The sequence below is a fragment of the Ischnura elegans genome, chromosome 2 (assembly GCF_921293095.1).
Source record: "Ischnura elegans chromosome 2, ioIscEleg1.1, whole genome shotgun sequence".
Classification (NCBI taxonomy): Eukaryota; Metazoa; Arthropoda; class Insecta; order Odonata; family Coenagrionidae; genus Ischnura; species Ischnura elegans.
In genome coordinates this window covers 66633957-66653434 of record NC_060247.1, presented here as the reverse complement: position 1 = coordinate 66653434, position 19478 = coordinate 66633957, and the positions used below count along the sequence as shown (strand labels likewise).

Genomic DNA, 19478 nt, shown 5'->3' with positions numbered 1-19478 from the left:
GGGAAGCGAAAGGCGCGTAAGAAGGCAAACAATCATAAGAAAGCCTGTTCGGCTACTATCATTTTCTTAAATTTTCTTTGTTTTCGTCATTATTCTTGGAATTTCGTTGTTGTAATTCATATAAAGTAAATGAAAAAATGGAAGCAGTGACTGATTATTCTTGTGTAATAAAGGGAAATCTTGGCAACAAGCTTGATTTTTTAGGTGCTCGAACGCCGGATTTGAAGGTACAGTTGTCAGCAGACAACTCCATTTTTTTATTTTTCTTTAATTCTTCTGAAATTTCCGTAAATAAAATACTTTCCATCCAGGAATCCATACGAGAAGCTACGGAAAGCTGCTTAATAGCACCGAAAGTGGGTAGGAAAAGGAGTGTCCAAGAATCGCCTTCATGGTTCAGAATTCGACCTACTCGAAGACGAAGTTCAAAAGTAGGCGTCGCATGCTCTTCACTTCTACTTAATCTTTTTCGATCGATTGAGTTGTATAGTGCTTAATGTTCTCTGTTTTTAGTTTTTGACGGATGAGTCAGAAAGTGATCCAGATTATGAACCTGAGTCGCCAGAGAGAGAAACTGTTACCGTCTCGTATAAAGAGCCGTTGGAAAACTTAGAGCGCCGGCTTGGGATACCTAGGAAGCCAAACCAATACGGAGCAATAGAGGGTAAGCCTATGATATCTTCTTCACCTAGAACTTAGTCTTGTAGTTTTCGTTGTGCATCAACTACTGCACGATTGCTTAGAAATTAACTGTAAGATGAAACATTCTTAAATCCGTTTTACTTCATCCTCCTCATTATTATAATTTTTCTTTTTTGCCCTAAAATTTTCCTTGGGATTAAATTTCTGTGTAACTCTAATGTACTCTCCCACTCTGGTTTGCCAGGAATTTTTTACTCGTGGCATTTACCTCAGGTTTATCAGGATATCTAGTGCAGCAACGACAATCGATCATGCAATTAAAATAAAAACAGCATCTACTCGCAAGCGGCACACCATCTTCCTCATACGGAAGAAGAAGGTGGTGTGTAAGATAGCATGACACCAGATATTCCATCCTTCTCACTTGAAAGTCGTTAAATTATTTAACTCTTAGAAGAGGACATATGTTTGAGGCCTGTGCCTTAAATTTTTCCTGCAGGGAGAGAAAGTGAAGTTAGTGTTTTCCTCGCATTCTCCTTTTTATTGTTCATGTCAATCCCTTAACTAGCCCACTACATAGTATGGGCCCGAAATTCCTTTTATTTAGCAAGTGTCTCATTTCAAATTTGTAACAAATTTTTTGAAATGTATACTTTTTTACTTGGTGATTAAGTGCTACGAATCATGACAGTTTAAAAATTGTAGAACTATTAATTACACAACTTAGAAGATGTGTAATTTCAGCGAGGGATTTGCTGGAATTGGTGATTTTTCAGTTAGCTTCTGGTTTTTTGTTCCATCAGTTGTTGAGCATAGAACTGGAATAGGATCTGAAGCCATGCAGAACTGATATAAAGAAATAACTTGTGCAGAAATTCGTTTAAAAACTTCTATTGAGTGTACATTAGATTTCATACTATCCCTTGAAAATTAGCCTGCACCAAGAACGGATGCCTATAACCAATGGCGGATCCAGGAGTTTTTTTCTGGTGGGGGACTTTGTCTTGTAGTTTTCTTTGTTCATCATCTCCTTCACTTAGAAATTTACTGGGGAGGGGCATGTTTTTATGTTAGTGCACAAGGGTCCGACAGGTCTTCTCATATTTGAGATTTGAAGCAAAATACAACAATCACTGTAGAAAATATTCTCTTTATTTTATTATGAAAGTTATTAACATTACGTTAAATGATTGAGGCTACGTAATACGCAAAATAAAACGAATGTGGGGCACGTGTCCTTCACCCCTAAATCTGCCTATGCCTTTAACCGAACCTTAATCGGAACTGACCCAAAGGTAGAACTGTCCCAGTAAATCTATCCTTAGAAAAAACATTTTGGGCTCAGATTCCAGTTAGTGTGTATTCTCAGTTTTTGACTATTTTAAGTTGTTTGACCTATTTTTACACCTAGGAGTCGTCATCGGTCAGTGGTGGAAAACTCGAATGGAATGTTCATATTCTGGTGCTCACCGTCCAACTGTGGCTGGGATCCACCCTGGACCTGAAGGAGCCTACTCAGTGGCCCTTTCTGGTGGTTATGAAGGGGACTGGGATTCAGGGAATGAATTCACATTTACTGGAGAAGGAGGAAGGGACCTGAAAGGCACTAAAGACAAGCCTAAGGTACAGTTAGCAGTATTTTTCTTGCTATGGATATGTTTGGGAAATAAAAATGGGGACAGTTAGACATGGAAGTTTTAGGGAATTTAGGTTGTGGTCAGGAAAGAAACTCCTGAGGAGAAGGAGAAAGATGAATATTGTGGTTGAATACATGGGGCATTGCTGTGTTTGGGTGGTGAGGTGGGCATTTTGTTGCCCTCCTGGGTGGACAGCATGTTGTAGTGCCAACTTTGAGTTATATTAGGAGTTAAAGTATGAAAGCCAATTGAAATTACAATGTAAATCTTTGAAACCAGTTTTTCAGTTGGCTCCAATGAATTATTTACTGTCAGGAGTGGGAGTTTGTGATGTCAACCTTTTTGCAGGAACTGTCTGCAAGGGGAAAACTCCACTATTTTGGTGATTTATGTGCTGAAGCATGTTTTGCATAGTTTTTCCACAGAGTGGAAGTGTTTAATTTTGATCGTCCCTTATTCATTGTTCATTATTCTGTTCTGGCTTACAATTAGATGAATGAATGGTCTAATTTTTGGTTTTCAGTGTTTGTCAACAATGTGAGATCAGCAGAAATGGTCTGATGTCCTGTTTCAATTATGTGCATTTATGACATCTGATTGAGTGAATCTTCCATTTTTATAGCATGCCAACTGTTTTGTGGACTAACGGTTGGATTAAGTTTTGTTTGGCATATGTTGAGTAATCACAGGTACTACATTTAATTTGGCATATTCCTGATTGCTGCAGCAGAGGCTTCAATTCCTATTTTAATTGGCCTTAGTACATGCACTTCTATACAGTGGAACCTCGTTAAAGCGAGTACGGGCTATAGCGACACTCCCGCTATAACGAGAGATAGCCGATGCACCGTCAATTGACCCTACAATAAGCGTGTTAAAAAATTCGTTTTTACGAGACCCTTTTGGTGTTGGCTCTCGCCATAGCGAGGGTTTCACCGCCGGAAGACTTTCATCAAGACTCCTTAACCTCTGCAATTGCTAGCGATCTGTTAGAAATGAAGTTAATGGAGTGCTCAGTCTCAAATTTATGTGGTAAACTGTCGTTTGATAAATAAGTAGTTAATTTTGGTGAAATATTGTGGCATTTGCATTCGCGTATGCTTAATCTTCTTTTGTTCCTCGGGCGGCAGAAAGCAGTCGGCAGCATACCCGCACGTCCGTGAGTTGCGTGAATAGAAAGCATTTGATGGCAGTCACCATGGCCAAAAAAACACCAAACACGTCTAAGTGAGAAAATAAAAATAAAGGAGTAATATGAGTGTCGAAATTAATTTTTCTTCCTATTCGCTCTGCAAAATTAAAAAAAAACAAAAGCGCCCAAGGAATGCAGACGATGAAGAGTTATAAGGAGCTTTGTTCGGGTGGTTTTGCCCATTCAAATCTGCGGGAACTTCTGAGAAAGGGGCTACGCTCAAGCCTGAAGCGGAGTATTTTAGGGATAGATTGCGAATCAAAATTGTAAGAGTGCGGAAGGTTGATTATACTAATGCGAAGCACCAAAGCATTATCTCCCCTCACAACTCCCTGGTGATGCCTGCGGTGTAAACCTGAAGTCGTGGAAGAGAGGACTCCGATCATAAGTATCTTTAGAAGTATTCCCCGCGTCATATAACATAGACGAAACGGAACTTTTTTTTACATACAACTCCCCAACAAAACCCTTGCAGTATGAGGTATTTCTTGCAATGATGCCTCTAAAGGTAGGTAGTGCGCCTTAGCGATGATGTAGGATGTACGAAGCAATGATACTCAGCGTGAATTGTCCGGATGGACGTATTTATTCTCCGTTGCGGATTTACAAGGGTGAACTATTCGGGTCATTGGTCGGAGTCGTACTGGCGCTCTCTTTTGTTACGTGGGTAGCCGAGCATCCCCTGGTGGCCGCTGGAAGAACTCACAGAACAACTAACTCACGTTTGCAGTGCCGTGGTAAACTCGGTGTATCATTTCAAATACGTCGCGAGCGTAACACTCAAAAAGAAACTTTTTTTCAACAACGGTAATTTTAATCACGTCATTTTTCAAGCTTAGCAAACTTTTTACCGTAGATGATGAAGATATTACATTATCTGATAGAAAAAGTCTTCCAAGGCGGGAACGTTATACAACCTTCCACCGGTAGAAACAAATGTAATGCGTTATTTCACTTCACTGCCGGTTAACGTACAGAAACAATAAACATACACCAATGGAAACCTTTGAGGCATTAAATAACCGCGATACTGTTTTGTCAGTTAATTTTTGAATTTTCAGTGGAAAATACCAAAATAATAGAATGATCACGTAAATGAACTAATTAAGTGCATAGAAAAATGACTTCGTCGGTTGTGCATTAGCATAATGATTGACGAAACAATGCTTTCCATGATTTTTATTCAGTGCGGCGCTTATAAATGGTTTGAATAGTTAGTCGTTGTTCGAGTAAGGAAATTTAGTGATGCAAAAAACATCACCTTTCGTCTGGATTTATACTTACGTTTATCGGATAGAAATTTATCTGTCGCCACACCACTCCTGTATAACTGTTCGCAACAGGTATATTGGCTATTATTTGCTCCACCTCCGGTAAAGCGACAATTCGCTATAGCGAGTGTTTATTAGTGCACCGTGGGGTGTCGTTATATCGAGGTTGCACTGTACTTAATTTCAGCCAATTAGCAGCTCCACCCAATCACGTTTGACTTGGTGCCACTTGATTCTGCTGCTACTAGTACTTCTGACTTTATTTTACAATTTACCTTTAGCATTCATCTCCATAAAATGCTGATGTCAGACTTCTTTGCCATTGTAATTTAGGGAGAGAATTTTTGAAAATTGGAACAATAAGTCGGGGAAGAGATGGGGTAATTGAAAAGGAAAGTTGGCATGTTAAGTCAAATCAGCCATTACCTAACTCCCTACTTCATTTGTTTATGGATTTTGAAGGATTCTGCTAAAATATAAATGAAGCTTATTGAAAAATAATCCACGACAGTGGAAACTGCAAATTTACTTTTGTATTAAGCAGTAATAAAATAGCATCGTGTAAATTTTTGAAAATAATTGTAACTTTCCATTGCTCAAATTTATAGCCTTATTTTCTTCATTTGAGCCTTATTGTCTGCAATACATTTCATCATATTGTAAAATGTTGACTTGCTTTACACCAAAGTCCTCGGTAATTTTTGCTCTTTAGGTGACTTAGTTCTCAAATCTTTTCTAGGAACTCAGCAGTTAATGGAATTCATTTAACTCCATATGCCTTCATTGACATTCATATCTCACAAAGTCTTAGTATCCATTTCTTAATGAAATATGCTTTTGCACAATTTTTAATTGCTCGACATATTTTATGATATTTTGGTAGTGGGTATAAGATTTATCCCATTCATGCTGTAACCATTGTCATCTCCTTTCCCTTCATTTCCCTTACATAACAATATGGGTGAGTGCTTTTGTTCATGTTTATCATTTATTAACCATAGGTTCCATGTGAGAGCTTGATGAAGGATGCCCATATTATCTTTTCTATAAATAACTTGCATTAATTTGTTTATAATGTCAATTTAATTTTTCTGGAGTATGTTTTCAGGAGAAGGCTCCCTGTAATACATATCTTTGTTTTCAGAATTTAAGAACTGCCCCACAGTCTAAAGATCAGACGCTAACTAAGGGAAATTTGGCACTGTTCAAGAGCTATGAGAATGGTTCTCCTGTGAGAGTTATTCGTGGCTATAAAGTCAAGGGTGGCTTTGCTCCTCCTGATGGTTATCGCTATGATGGTAATTATTTTATTTATTTTTGCTCTCAGTTTTAATGAATGATTTGGTTATATTTTCTGCCAACAAAATTTTTCACCATGAATGCATATTCTCCTTCTTACTACAGATATAAGTGAAAGGTGCCCTTCATATACATACATAATATGTAATAAAGTCTATTCATGTACATACAGTTTGGTATCATTGGCCTCATTGATAAAAGGAATTTTGTGAAATATTCCTTTCCCTGTTGAACTTCAAGCAGAGTTATTTGAATTTTAACTATATGTAGGCAACATGCCCTGCAGCTATGTGCCTGCAGCCCGCAGCCTGTGTACCCAGTGGGCTGTTTGGCAGCATTAATTCCTTAAAAGTCATCTGAATGCCAAAATTAGTGACTTGCCAGCTTACAAATTATCATCAACGTACGTGGGTATATTTTTGAAGGACTGCATTGCCACTACTTCAAATTTTTCCATGAATAAATTAGCAGTAGATGGACATATGCGGTGCATATTCCGTAAACCTCTCTGCTTAATCTTCACCACTCTTCAAAGGCTTCACAATCGATTTGCTTATTCTTTTAGGAATAATTGCAGGAAAAAAGGTTTTCCTGGGCCCCTACCAATGGCCTTCAAAGTAACATACCAGTCCTCCTGTGTATGCATATTTTTTTAGCTACTTAAGTATGTACCAAAATTCACCTGAGTGACGTGATCGTTAATTTTTTTTTAAAGTTGGCATTTTTTTATCTTTTCTAGGGCTCTACAAGGTTACAAAATTTTGGACTGCAACGGGAGAGGCTGGGTTCTTAATATACAAATTCCACTTCACACGGATGGAAAATCAACTACCTCTTGTTGATTCAATTGACAGCATCTCTCTCTTTTCATCTGTTAAGGTAGTGACTGTGTTTTGATTCCCTTCTTTGTAAAATATCATAAATTTACTTCATTAGTATGCTAATACCCTTTTAGTGTTGCATTATAAGTATCCAATTTTCCAGTGTTAGTTTTTTTATTTTAGCTGAGATTGGGAATTTTGGTTCAATTCATTTTTCAATTCTTCCTCAGACCAAGGAAGTTAACTTGAGCAGGCCTAAGAGACGTTCATCTGTCCGGAGACGTAGGTCCATCTCATATGGAAATGAAGGAAGTTCAGAAGACGAAGATCCAGATGAAGGATCAAACAAATCCCAAACTGATGAGGAAGGTGAATGTAGAGAGGTAATTGAACAAGCAACTTACATTGAAATTGAAGAATCGCTACCCACGTTTTATAAAGGAAGATTTTTGGGTTTTGAAGAATCCTCTCTTCATAGTGATGATGTCTTTGAAGTATTTGATGTGGTGTTATCTACTATAGAAAAGAAAGCGTTGGATCTTGTGTCCTCCATGGCTTCTTTGACCAAGACTGTGAATGATGACGTAGAAGATATTGAGAACAATGCCCAGGGTTCGCTTTCATCAGATGAAGATTCAGCCAAAAATCGTCGTAAAAGACAAAATCCAAGGAGAGTAGTTCGGTCATCTAGATGAGACAAATAATTTTATTTATCAGAGAATCATGGAATATGATGCAGAAGTTGATCCTGTGAAATCTTTTTGTCGCTGAAGACTTGAAAATAGTGAAGTAGGTGGATTCTTGCTACCTATTTTTACTTTCATTTGCAAGAAAGAACAACTTGGTTTAGTTATGTGTGCTCCTTTTTTAAAGTATATTCCTTATTAACGAGGTTGCTTAACATTTTTAAGAATGAGATTTTCAAAATATAATTTACTAAGTGTTCTAGCCGAGACATTTTTTATGCTTCTTGCAGATACATACTTAATCTTATAAAGTGCATAGTTTTTTCTACCAGTGCTTTAGTGAAATTTTTGTTATCTTGAGCCTGAATGAACTCGTAAAAGTCATTCTGAGGATAAGGCTATTCTCATGATGGACTTTCGGGAAAGAAACACTGGCGTGAAGACCACTTCATTTTCGAAAGTGTTTGCCCATGGTTTTTCTCCGTCACAAAACTCATTGTCAGTGCTTCATATGTGCATATTCAAGGATGCCTGTCCCTTGTTTGTCTGTATTTAGATCACAATTATCACAAAAAAACCTTAATTATTATTATGATTGCATGAGATGCAAAAAATTAAAATGCCATTACCATTTTTTTTTAAGTTTCCACCTGCATATTTAAAATAAAATAGTTTATTTTCATAAATGATATATGCCATCAATTTTAAGTTATTACTTATTGTTCATGGTTCTGTTGTAATTTGAATGAAAAGTAGTCTAAAACGTAATGCAGTATGTATAAATTACATGACACAGTGTCAATCATCTTTGTTGCTTGCATACAGTATTCTAGCCAGTATTTTATTATGCTTTTTCACAGGGTTGATTGATTTAAATCACTTTGATTTTTATTTTCGCTTGATTTTTATTTTTAAAAATCACGTGATTTAAATCATAATGTGATCTATATGATTGATTTTTAAAGAGTCAATAAGAAAAGGAAGCTGCAAGTGCATAATTTTGATTTTTATTTCTTAATTAATACAATGAATCGACAGTTATCAGCACAATGGAGGCTCTTAAATAGAAATGATACTGTAGGAATGCATGTAACATGAAAATTAAAAAAAAATGGCTTTGGTTAGAATACTAGTGTATCCGTTGAAAAAAAATTGTTTTCTGATTTAACTTCTAAGCGTAGGCATCATACAAAGTTGCAATTACAGAATTTTTCTAAACTTCATATGCTTTAGAACCGCATAATATAGCACATTTGATACTTCCAATCGCAAAGTTATATTATGCTGGTGTAATTTTTAATTTGATGCCATTGGCATTTCCATAGTTCTCTCCCCTGATTGACTAAATGTTGTATTGAGTTAAGAGTATGTTGCCTCTTGTTTCTGCAAACGATCATTCTCCAATATGCTGCCCAAATAGTTAGTTTTGCAAATAACTGAATTTTTGATGAATGGAGAATCATAAAAATCTCATTTAAATCAATAAAATCCGATTTAAATCAATAAAATCCGATTTAAATAAAAAAAATCAACACAAATGATTTTTTTGAAAAAAATCATGATTTTTATCAACCCTGCTTTTTCAGATATCATTTGACAATGCATTGTTACCATTATTGATTGAAGGGATTTAATGTATCAGTTAATTTGTGCCAATTGGTTGGTGATCTGACTTAATTATCCACATTCATCTAATGGAGGTGTATATGAATTTTATTCTTAACAAGCTCTCTTCTCCAGCATTGGAAGTTCATTTTATCTAATGGTAGCGATTCACATCTCATGGACAGTTATGTTGAACAAGTGCTTCTACCACTTAACCTAAAACTGCAAATCATTGCCTTCATTTTGTAACCTGTTTGTGACTCTTGCATGTGTATCAAGACAATCCATATCTGGTGATCTTCTTTTGAGTTTCTGTTGTGGCAATTTGGTTGAAGCTTGTGCAACTATTTGATCATAGTTTTTAAGTTTTTTTTTCATTTCATTAAATGACGCCTAATTGTGGAGAGATAAATTAATTTTCTGTCCATTGCTGTTCCAAAATATTTGGTTATCTACGTTATATCATTTTGTGAGTACAGATTAGTTTTCTTTTATCATGTTTATTGATAGTTTACATAATATGTAATAAATTTTTTTTATTTCCTAGAATTTGATCCTATTTCTTGGTTTAAGTCACTAGGAGTGTACAGAAAATGGAGAAGGCTTGCTGTTTGCCACCAATGGTTACATTCATTTTAGTTATGATTATGTGGGCCACAGCTATGTCGTGTACGACTCTATGGATAACAATACCCATAATCACTTTCAGTGCCTTTGTCAAAGGCATGGAGCGAAAGTTCAGCTAAGGTGTCGTCCATTAATTACATGAGGTGATTATGGCAATTTTTGGACCTCGCTCTTCGCCCTTAGTGAGATTTGGCTCAACCCCCTCCTATTCTGCAGTGAGATTGTTTAAAGGAGTTTTTTCAGTGTAAAAACATTAATCTATGCTTCATTGTGTTGGATATATTAAAAGAAAAATAATTTGTTTGGTTATTTTTATTAAAGATTACTAAGAATGCAATTTTACGCTGTATCTTGCAGAAAAAAATTATGTGACACTAGCCAGGACCCCCCTTGAGATTGGTTGAGAATTGGCTTGACCCCTCGCCCCCTATATGCCTCACATTATTAATGGATGACCCCTTATGTGCTGTTGCTGTGGTTGGCAGAATGCTATTGTTTCCTACCCATTCACATTGGCGAGAGGGTTTCCGCAGTTCCTGCTCCCATGAAATATTTTCCCTTCTGGTAAACATGGGCAATATGTCCCCATAGGAGTCAACAAGCCCAGGGGAACTAGTCCCATGACTTTCTGCCAACTATTAGAAGTAGTGGGCTGATATCAGGGTGGCAGAATCTAAATTTGCTCAAGCTGGGATAACACTGTTGAACTACATTAATTTAACTACTACTGTCAGAGCCTGAAGTGTGAAATTTTGCAAAAATTGGGCAGATTTTGGAAACAAGTGTTTGGAAAATATGACATAACAGCTAAAAATTTCAGTCTTACATGAACAAACTTCATGGCATTGACTAATGGCATGGCATTTCATGGCATTGACATATTACCAGTAAAGGCAACCTGCCTACTTCCAAAGCAAATTTTTGTCTGCATGCCTGTTCCTGGCCATGCTGATGTGGCCCGAATCTTTCTTCCATGTTTGCAGAGCTCCACAAAAAAAGAATCTCCAGTAGAACTATGATAAAAAGCTAATTTGATATTTACTATTTCTCGCAAAATTTCTATCATCGTGAAAATTGACATATACAGTGCAACCTCGATATAACGACACCCCACGGTACACTAATAAACACTCGCTATAGCGAATTGTCGCTTTACCGGAGGTGGAGCAAATAATAGCCAATATACCTGTTGCGAACAGATATACAGGAACAGGAGTGGTGCGGCGACAGATAAACATCTATCCGATAAACGTAAGCATAAATCCAGACGAAAGGCGATGTTTTTTTGCATCACTAAATTTCCTTACTCAAATAACGACTGACTATTCAAACAATTTATAAGCATCGCACTGAATAAAAATCGTGCAAAGCATTGTTTCGTCAATCATTATATTTATCGAACGACAGTTTACCACATAAATTTAAGACTGAGCACTCCATTAACTTCATTTCTAACAGATCGCTAGCAGTTGATGCGTAGTTTTCCGCGGCGTTGTCTAGATGATGTCTCCATGTTCCTGGGTTTCACCGCGTGGATTTTCTTTGTGACGACAGTTTCGCCGGTATTCCAACCGGCGTCTTCAGGTCGATGTCGCGATTCAATTTTTGGTGACTTATATAGTTCATTTTTCGCGCCAATTTTTCATGATGGATGCTGATTGGTCCATCTTCTTTTCTCTCGTATGACCCTCTTCCACGAGCTGTGGAGAGGGTAGCCGTCTTCTCTATTCATGTTTTCCGGTGTCTTGAATATTTCGATAGCCTCCTTTATTAGCCTGGGATAATATCTATTTTCTTTTGCAACAACTGATGCTTCGTCAAACAGTATCTGGTGTCCGGGTTCGCTCCATGCATGCTCCGCAATAGCGGAGAGCTGAAATTGCTTATTTCTTGTGGCTCTTCTGTGTTCCTGGATGCGCACTTTCATTGATCTACACGTCTCTCCTATGTAGTCTTTGCCGCATGAACATGGCACCTTATAGACCCCTTCTTCAATGTCGTGCGGCAAAACGTCTTTTGGGCCCGGTAGCACATCGCCAGTCTTGGCGACACAAGTGAATCTTGTTACGACGTTGTGCTGTCGTAGAATCCTAGCAATCTTCTCTGAGGTGCCAGATACAAATGGAATTACTGCGTGCGCCCTTGCTTCCGTCTGATCCTCCTTCTCCTTGGTGTTTTGATTAGATGTTACAACGTCTTCGTTTAACTCCTTCTTTCTTCGATGTTCCGCTTCAATCGCTAGCAATTACAGAGGTTAAGGAGTCTTGATGAAAGTCTTCCGGCGGTGAAACCCTCGCTATGGCGAGAGCCAACGCCGAAAGGGTCTCGTAAAAACGAATTTTTTAACTCTCTTATTATAGGGTCAATTGACGGTGCATCGGCTATCTCTCGTTATAGCGGGGGTGTCACTATAGCCCGTACTCGCTTTAACGAGGTTCCACTGTAAATAACAATGAAAGGGTGCTGAAAATGAATGGAAACAAAAGATAACTACATAAATGTTAATGAAACATCAGGAAAGTATAATTAAAGAAAGTCACGCTGGTCGATTAAGAAACTTTTAATACACGTATAAGGTGTAGAGTAAGAACTGATACCTACAAGAAATTAAATTTTTTCATCGACCGATAAGAAAAATAACAGCTACACTTCACATTCTATGCAACATGTGACTTTAAGTTACCTCAAGTACCTAGTTGGCCGGCCTTGTTGGCAAAAAAAAATGATGAAGTGGGGTGACATAGTAACCTAGCGGCTGCATGTGAATATCTAAAAAATAACTTCAATTAGTTTGATGGAAAGGAGTGATAAACACTTTCTTGTTTAAATGGCAAATTTCCAACACACCTGTAACATTGCTCACATGTAAAATACATGCATCCAACACTTTCTACAAAAAAGATTCCACACAAGGATTGAAGAGTAACGACTTGACTATCATAGAAAATTATTCTAAGAGAAGAAATTTTTTTGTCCCTGAAAAAGCTGTAAGAGTAAATTTTATCTCGCAATACACTTGCATTGCTGTGACAGTAACATTAATACTTCAAAATGTGGCTCCTAATTCAGACCAAAATCATTACAATGCCTCGCACAATAAATAACGATCTGTCATTGAGATTAGGTCAAATCATTTATTTTACAATCAATAATACAACTTAGGTTAAAACATTAATTATCTTAATGAGTAACCAGATTTAAAGCAAAATGTATGATATTCACTTAACTCACCCAAATTTAAGATGTTATTACAGTGGATTTTATTCACAAGAAAGTTTTTACTTGTACTCGGGCATGAAATTCAAACAGTAAAGATAAAAATGATAAAATTGTCAACATTTCCACCACAGTAATTACACTCGAGTTATTTGTCATTTTCACTTTTTTCGTCATCTTTAACATCTCCATTGGTCATTTTTACACGTAATGTTTTCTGTAAAACATGAGCATCAGCTGGTTCTATCCTCTTGTAGTAATGTTCTTTAGTTTCAACTATTTCAAAACCAAATTTCTTATAAAAATCTATTGCCCCTTCATTGCTGACCTGAACATGCCTGAAAAATGGATTAAGCACACATTAATCACATAATCCAAAGGACTTATTAAATTTGTACACGTCACATGATAATCACAAATTTTTAAATGGTGAAAATACACTCCAAACATTGTGCTCAATGCTTATGCTATGACTTGACTTTCATCTTAAATATTGTAGTCACAACAGAGTGAAAGACACGCACACATTGAAGAATTGGGAAGCATAACGAAAATTTGTTTTACGTACATATTTTGTTACTAAATTATAATCAAAAGGTGTAGGTTATTGTAAGGCAAAATAGTGGACAATGGAATACACAATTGCATTTCTAACCACTGGATTCCCTAATAATTACATTTGGTTTCTATTATTCAGAATCTTGAAAGTCACCATTCACACATTCCTTTTTTCTTTTAAATCACCAGGCAGTTATGTAACAGTAAGTTTACAAATCTTTGCTTTTGGATAATTATCAAAATTAGGGATGGCCAGATAGGATACATAGGATCCTAATATCCACAGATATTGCCCTTCATCGGATCCAAAGTCGCGGAAGACATCGGATCTGGATCCGAAATTTTAAATAATAGCTTCAGTGAATGCCCCATAAGGGTTGAAAGAGTTTTAATTTTCTCTTTGAATGCACCGTCGCATGCGATTCTTGTGCTACTCATGAAACGTTTTGTTTGTAAGCTCTCACAGAGGTTACGTAGCAAAATTTTAGCCACGAAAAATAAAAAAGGCAAAATATGACTGGCACATAGTGTGACTCTTCCTAAGAGATTGAACAATCATCGGGGAATCTCAGCATCATAGGATAATAACCACATCAATAGTAACTACATCGCAGATTTCAGAAAACCGCCCTCGGCCGTCCATCAGCCCGAGCCTGTTTTTTTTTTCCGAAATCACACAGACCATATATCATTGTCTTCTACCGAAAATATCAAATTACATGAGAACAATTGAAGCATGTTTCATCCCTACCCTGTCTCACCAACTGACCTATTTTGGCCTACCTGCTTCAATTCTCTGTTTCTAGACGACAAATACTAGGTGAAAGACTCTGGGCCCAAAGATGTCTCGACAATTAAGTGACATGCACCAGATTTAAAAAAGAATTAGTCTCAAGCATTTTCCGGTGAAACACAAGTCGGTATGCCATGAGAAAGTGACAAAATTCGAGGGAAATGTGCGTGAGGAAAATTTGAATTCAGTCGATGGCAGTGGGGTTGCCAGGACTTTCGTAAGGGGGGGTCCAAAACCTGGGGGGAAAATTTTTAATCAACAAGGTACAAAGTAGAGGGTTTCAAACTAATTTTCATACACTTTACAATCGAAAAAACTTCATTTTTCAAAGAAATAAATTGTCATGATTTTTCAATACATATTTTGTTTCCTTTTATTAAGGAAAGTAATTGTGTTTTTATATTTCAGGGGGTCCGGAACCCCGGACTTCCCTCTCTCGCTACGCCACTGGTCAGTGGTTTATCCGAAGATTTTTCCCATTTTCATTTCCAAACCCAAGCGTAACAGTTCAGGTCCTGAGCATGCAAAGATGTTTAAAAAAAAAAAAACAACTTGAAAGCTTATAAAAATTAATTTTAATTTATAAAAATTTTGAAATGTGTATGGAAATCTAAAAAGTATTCCTTTGATTGTATGTACCCAGAATAAACTGGAATAATTACTTCGTTTAGTAGCACGAATTTGAAAATGCATTTGGATCCGAAAATATCCGATCCGAAAAAAATCCTGGAACCGCCCATCCCTATTCAAAATAAAAGCAATCCTATTTACTTAAATTCTCATCTTCTAGACATAGGTTTTATACGTAACCTGAATGTAAATGAAAAAGGAAAGTGAATAGTGACCAAAGCAGCATCTCTATAAAATAGTACATATCACATTTGTTACCAAGAAGCCTAGTTCATGATTTTTCACAAATGCCAACCATCAAAGACTCTACATGCATGGTTAAGGATCAAAGTTAAGTCAAAATCACTTGAGCCAGTTTCAACCACATTAACTTAGCAGTACCTGTGATACAGAGGGTGTATCATTCTCCTTAACCCTTTGTTTGCTTCAAATTCCAACTCATGCCTCTACCTAAAGATCATCCCCGAACGCATGAGTGTCTACCACATGCACAACTTCAGTCACCACTTGCCAAGTGCAACATAGGCAAAGTTGGGTAAGATACCCGAAGAAAGGGTCTGAGGTCTTGTGCTGGCAATGTCTAAATCGTGGACAGTTGAATTTAAATGATTACCCTAAACTGGGATTACAGCTGATGATTGGTACCGAGAGCAGATGCTATGTGCCTGAATTAATTTCGACCTAAGTCTGAGGACCTACAAGCCTCCATTTAACACCTGACAGGGCATTCCACATTGTCAACATCCATATTTGAATTTGTCATGATTTGCATTTGGCTATGAAAACATAAACCTGAAACAAGTTCCATATTATTTAAAATTTAATTAAAAAATAACAACAAAAATTCATCACAATTTCTCATAAAAAACACTATCAGTGTACAATGTGGAAAAATAAGGCATAAATTAAATTCTCTTAACTATAGTATAGTATTATTATATCAATGGAAATGAGGCTTAAATAAATCAAATACTAAATGGAAGGTATTTTTGGTGAATATATTAGTACGGCCAACTTGCTATGAAATTTGGACAAAAGCTAAACCAATGTGGTTCAGGGTTTTTAATAGCAGTGGTTCATTAATACTTTTCTTGGTTTCAATACTTCATCTTTGAATTGTCATGACAGCTAACCCAATGAATTTGGAATACCAATGAATTGCAGCTACTAATGACCAAAGACTTCTAGTAGGAGAATTTAATACTAGAATAATAAACATTCGAGGGATATCAATACAAAAAGGTTTTTGAGTTACCGTCACCTTTTGATACCACTAGGAGAAGTTTGCTGGCCTTCCACTGATCATTCCTAATATGTACTTGTTTCTAATGTAATAACATTTAATAAAACACAATTCCCTCCCTCTACCCTCAAATCTAAAACCTTATCCAACCTATCACCCTCACAATACACCCCCCACCTATCTGCTGACACATATGCAACACCAAAAGGAATGAATCCCCAATAATATGCACAGTCCCTAATAAAAATGAGACCCACGCTCTTGCCTTCTTATTGAAGTATTCACTTGGACCAGAATCACCCCTTCTTTCACCATATCTTTTAAGGGTGCATAGAATCTTATCCTTGCAAAAGCTGTTTATTCACCTCCGGCCATAGGCGTTATCATTTCTGACCAGGCAACCTTTCCACATACTCAACACTTTTATAGTCATGTGACACCTCTCATTGACTGCATGGTAGGTAACAACGATAACAAGACAATGTAATTAATTTTTTCACTTGAATCAACATTCCACCACATTGTAACTCCTGCAATTGAGTCCATTTCTAATGACCATTTTTTTATTCAGCTCACCATAACAGAATATCAAAGCATATATGCCATGCTAGCACAAACTATAAATACTAAGCAACAGAGAATGTAGTAATGAGGCTAAGGACACAGATGACTGCTCATGTGGAATGCTAAGGTCCATATTCTTAGTCGACCCTACATATCCGTCCCTATGTAACAAGAGGCCCCTACTTGCGTTTCTCAGTCGACCCTACATAAGTGGTGGGGTTTTTTCCATTGTCAAGTTCTCAGAAATGACATAGATGATGGCACAGTACCAGTTTTCCACTCTGGTTGCGTAATGAGACCTAACTATAAACCAAGAAAAGATGTCCGATAACTTTCGGGCGTATTGGTAGGGCAACGGCTCAAGGTAAATAAAAAAATCGGTATTGTCCGCCAGGTCGTGTCGGTACATTGCCGCTACAAATACTCTCATATAAAGGCAAAAGTAGAATCATACTGCCTATAAATTACTTCAAAATAAAGTAATGATGATAAGTACGGAGCAAATATGATCATTGACGTGAGAACTTAAGTTGCATCATCAAGGTTCGTCATTCGCTTTTTCCTTCCGTAGTTAAATTTATTATGTAGCAAATAGTGGAATGAAAATATGTTTCCTATGGTTGTACGTAAACAATATTGGTTTCTCAAAAGCGTACCAAGTGCCAAACGTGAAAAATATCAATATATATCCGCAGAAACAAGGTGATGCATAGCACTATATTGTACTCATTATACTACAACCAATTTCATTATTTATTTCACTTGAAGGGTATAACATGGTAGTATTAGAACCTTTCTGCTGTGTCTCTATACATTTTTAAATGGTTCATGTGAGCTTGTCTTCCTTAATATCCATTGTAATGTAATTCTTTAATCGAAGTGATCAGCGGACATTTGGCCGTCATGTTTTTGTAGGGTGTAGGGCTGGTTCGAGTAACCTACATCAAGTAGGGCCCGTTTAGTTCCAAATATGTAGGCCTTGATGTGGCGTACGTAGGGCGAGATCACTTTATGTAGGGGCCGATGATGTATCCAGGGTCAGTTGGCCCTACACGGTCGACTAAGAATACGGGCCTAAATGTGGTCAAGTAAGGATGCAACACACAATTGGAGGTTGCAGTTCATAATTACATGGTAATAAGATTTTTTAGCTCACAGTCAAATGTACTAGGGTTGGACCTCAAGATACCATTCAAAGCACCCGTTTATCATCCCATAATATCTAAATGATACTACCCCTAAAATCGATTTGAATAAGAAGAGGTATAGTTTATTTAAAGATTAAACTGGATTTTATGGTAAAAATTTTTTGAAGGATTTTTAATGCTTCCAATATTGGAGATGGCAAAAAATTAATTAGGCCAACCTGTCCATGAAAAAGTGGACTGCAAGAACTACTGAAACTAAGACAAATTCCTCAAATTAAGGAGAATAGGCATTCGACCGACAGGATATTTTTGGAAAAAAAAACGAAATTTTATTAACTTCACTGTTTAAAACAGGTAAAAGGAATTTTGCCTTCAAATAACCTAAGTTTATCATTAAGTACATACGAAAATATTACATCGAGACCCTTATTACATAAAAAAATAATTAACTTATAAAAATGGTGAGAACAAACTGAACAAACACTCGCGAAGACATGTTTAGTTGATATAGTGTCCATCATTCGCATGTCTTTGATTAAAATAAAAACAACATTGTTAACAGGGGTATTTAAGTTTCTAAAAACCAAAGACTGTTAAACAGTCACAAAGAGCTAACGATAATACCGTAAGCAGTAAACTAGAGATCATGCAAGAGAGGGACTTTACTTACAAAAATATACTATCGAAGTTCCCATCTTTTTTTACATAATTCAGTACATGCTGCACCATTTTTGTACCAATTCCAAGTCTCCGGTAAGGATATAGGCAGCCTAGTGTCATAATGTACAAACGTCGCGAGTTTTCCGATGTGTCGATCCTACAGCACACTGCACCCACCACTATGTCGTTATAGTATGCTGAAAGCAAAACAAAAATATGAGACACTCTCTCTTGCCACAGAAAAATCTCACAGTGGCATCTTATACAGACCTAGCTTTGCAAGCTCCCCTGCTTCTAAAACATCCTTGTAAAACTTATCATTATACGACACGGGAAATACTACTTGATTTAGTCGCTTGAGCTGTTTTATATTATGTGGAGTAACATCTCCCAGTTCGATTTTTGACCTGGGAAAGAGGCAAAATCCCATGTAATCAACATCTGGCCATGCACGGAGATTAATATAAATAAGATACCAACCATAAATTACGAATTGTTTTACCGCCCTACAACACACCTTGTCATATCGGAGGTTATTAAACACTGATGCGCTCAATTGAGATATCAGCCTTCAGTATGAAGCGTGAGATAGGCTTCTCACGAGCCTTTCAATCAACTGGAGGTTTTTTTCCGAAAATATATCATTGAAGAAACATGCTTGCACAGCTGAGACGACCACGATCCGACAAAAACTCTGCAATTCACCATTTAATTTACTACAGCGCCAATTCTGCGCAACAACTCCGAGCATTTCTGCAACTTCATAAGAAATAGAATAACGATTTAAACATTTCAATTCTTTCACAATTACTTCAAGTATTTGGATAAAATTAAGTAAGGAATTCTCCAATTGAAAAATATCCATTTTATTCACAATATTTATTCT

The 19478-nt window shown here is 36.8% G+C and overlaps 2 protein-coding genes across 2 annotated transcripts; one reads left to right on the top strand and one right to left on the bottom strand.

The window, feature by feature from the left end:
• Positions 1-5: 5 nt before the first annotated feature.
• LOC124153898 lies at positions 6-8405 on the top strand. The gene is made up of 7 exons (XM_046527297.1): positions 6-227; positions 312-431; positions 514-664; positions 2054-2265; positions 5887-6040; positions 6781-6920; positions 7093-8405. The coding sequence occupies exons 1-7, from the start codon at positions 138-140 to the stop codon at positions 7555-7557; spliced, it is 1332 nt and encodes a 443-aa protein (XP_046383253.1). The 5' UTR covers positions 6-137; the 3' UTR covers positions 7558-8405.
• A 4495-nt stretch (positions 8406-12900) lies between these two features.
• On the bottom strand, positions 12901-19346 carry LOC124153896 (N-alpha-acetyltransferase 50). Its single transcript, XM_046527293.1, has 4 exons — positions 19110-19346; positions 18863-18999; positions 18603-18789; positions 12901-13334 (listed from the first exon to the last, which is right to left on the bottom strand). Exons 1-4 carry the CDS (start codon positions 19115-19117, stop codon positions 13145-13147), a joined length of 522 nt encoding a protein of 173 aa, XP_046383249.1. The 5' UTR covers positions 19118-19346; the 3' UTR covers positions 12901-13144.
• Between the last annotated feature and the right edge of the window lie 132 nt (positions 19347-19478).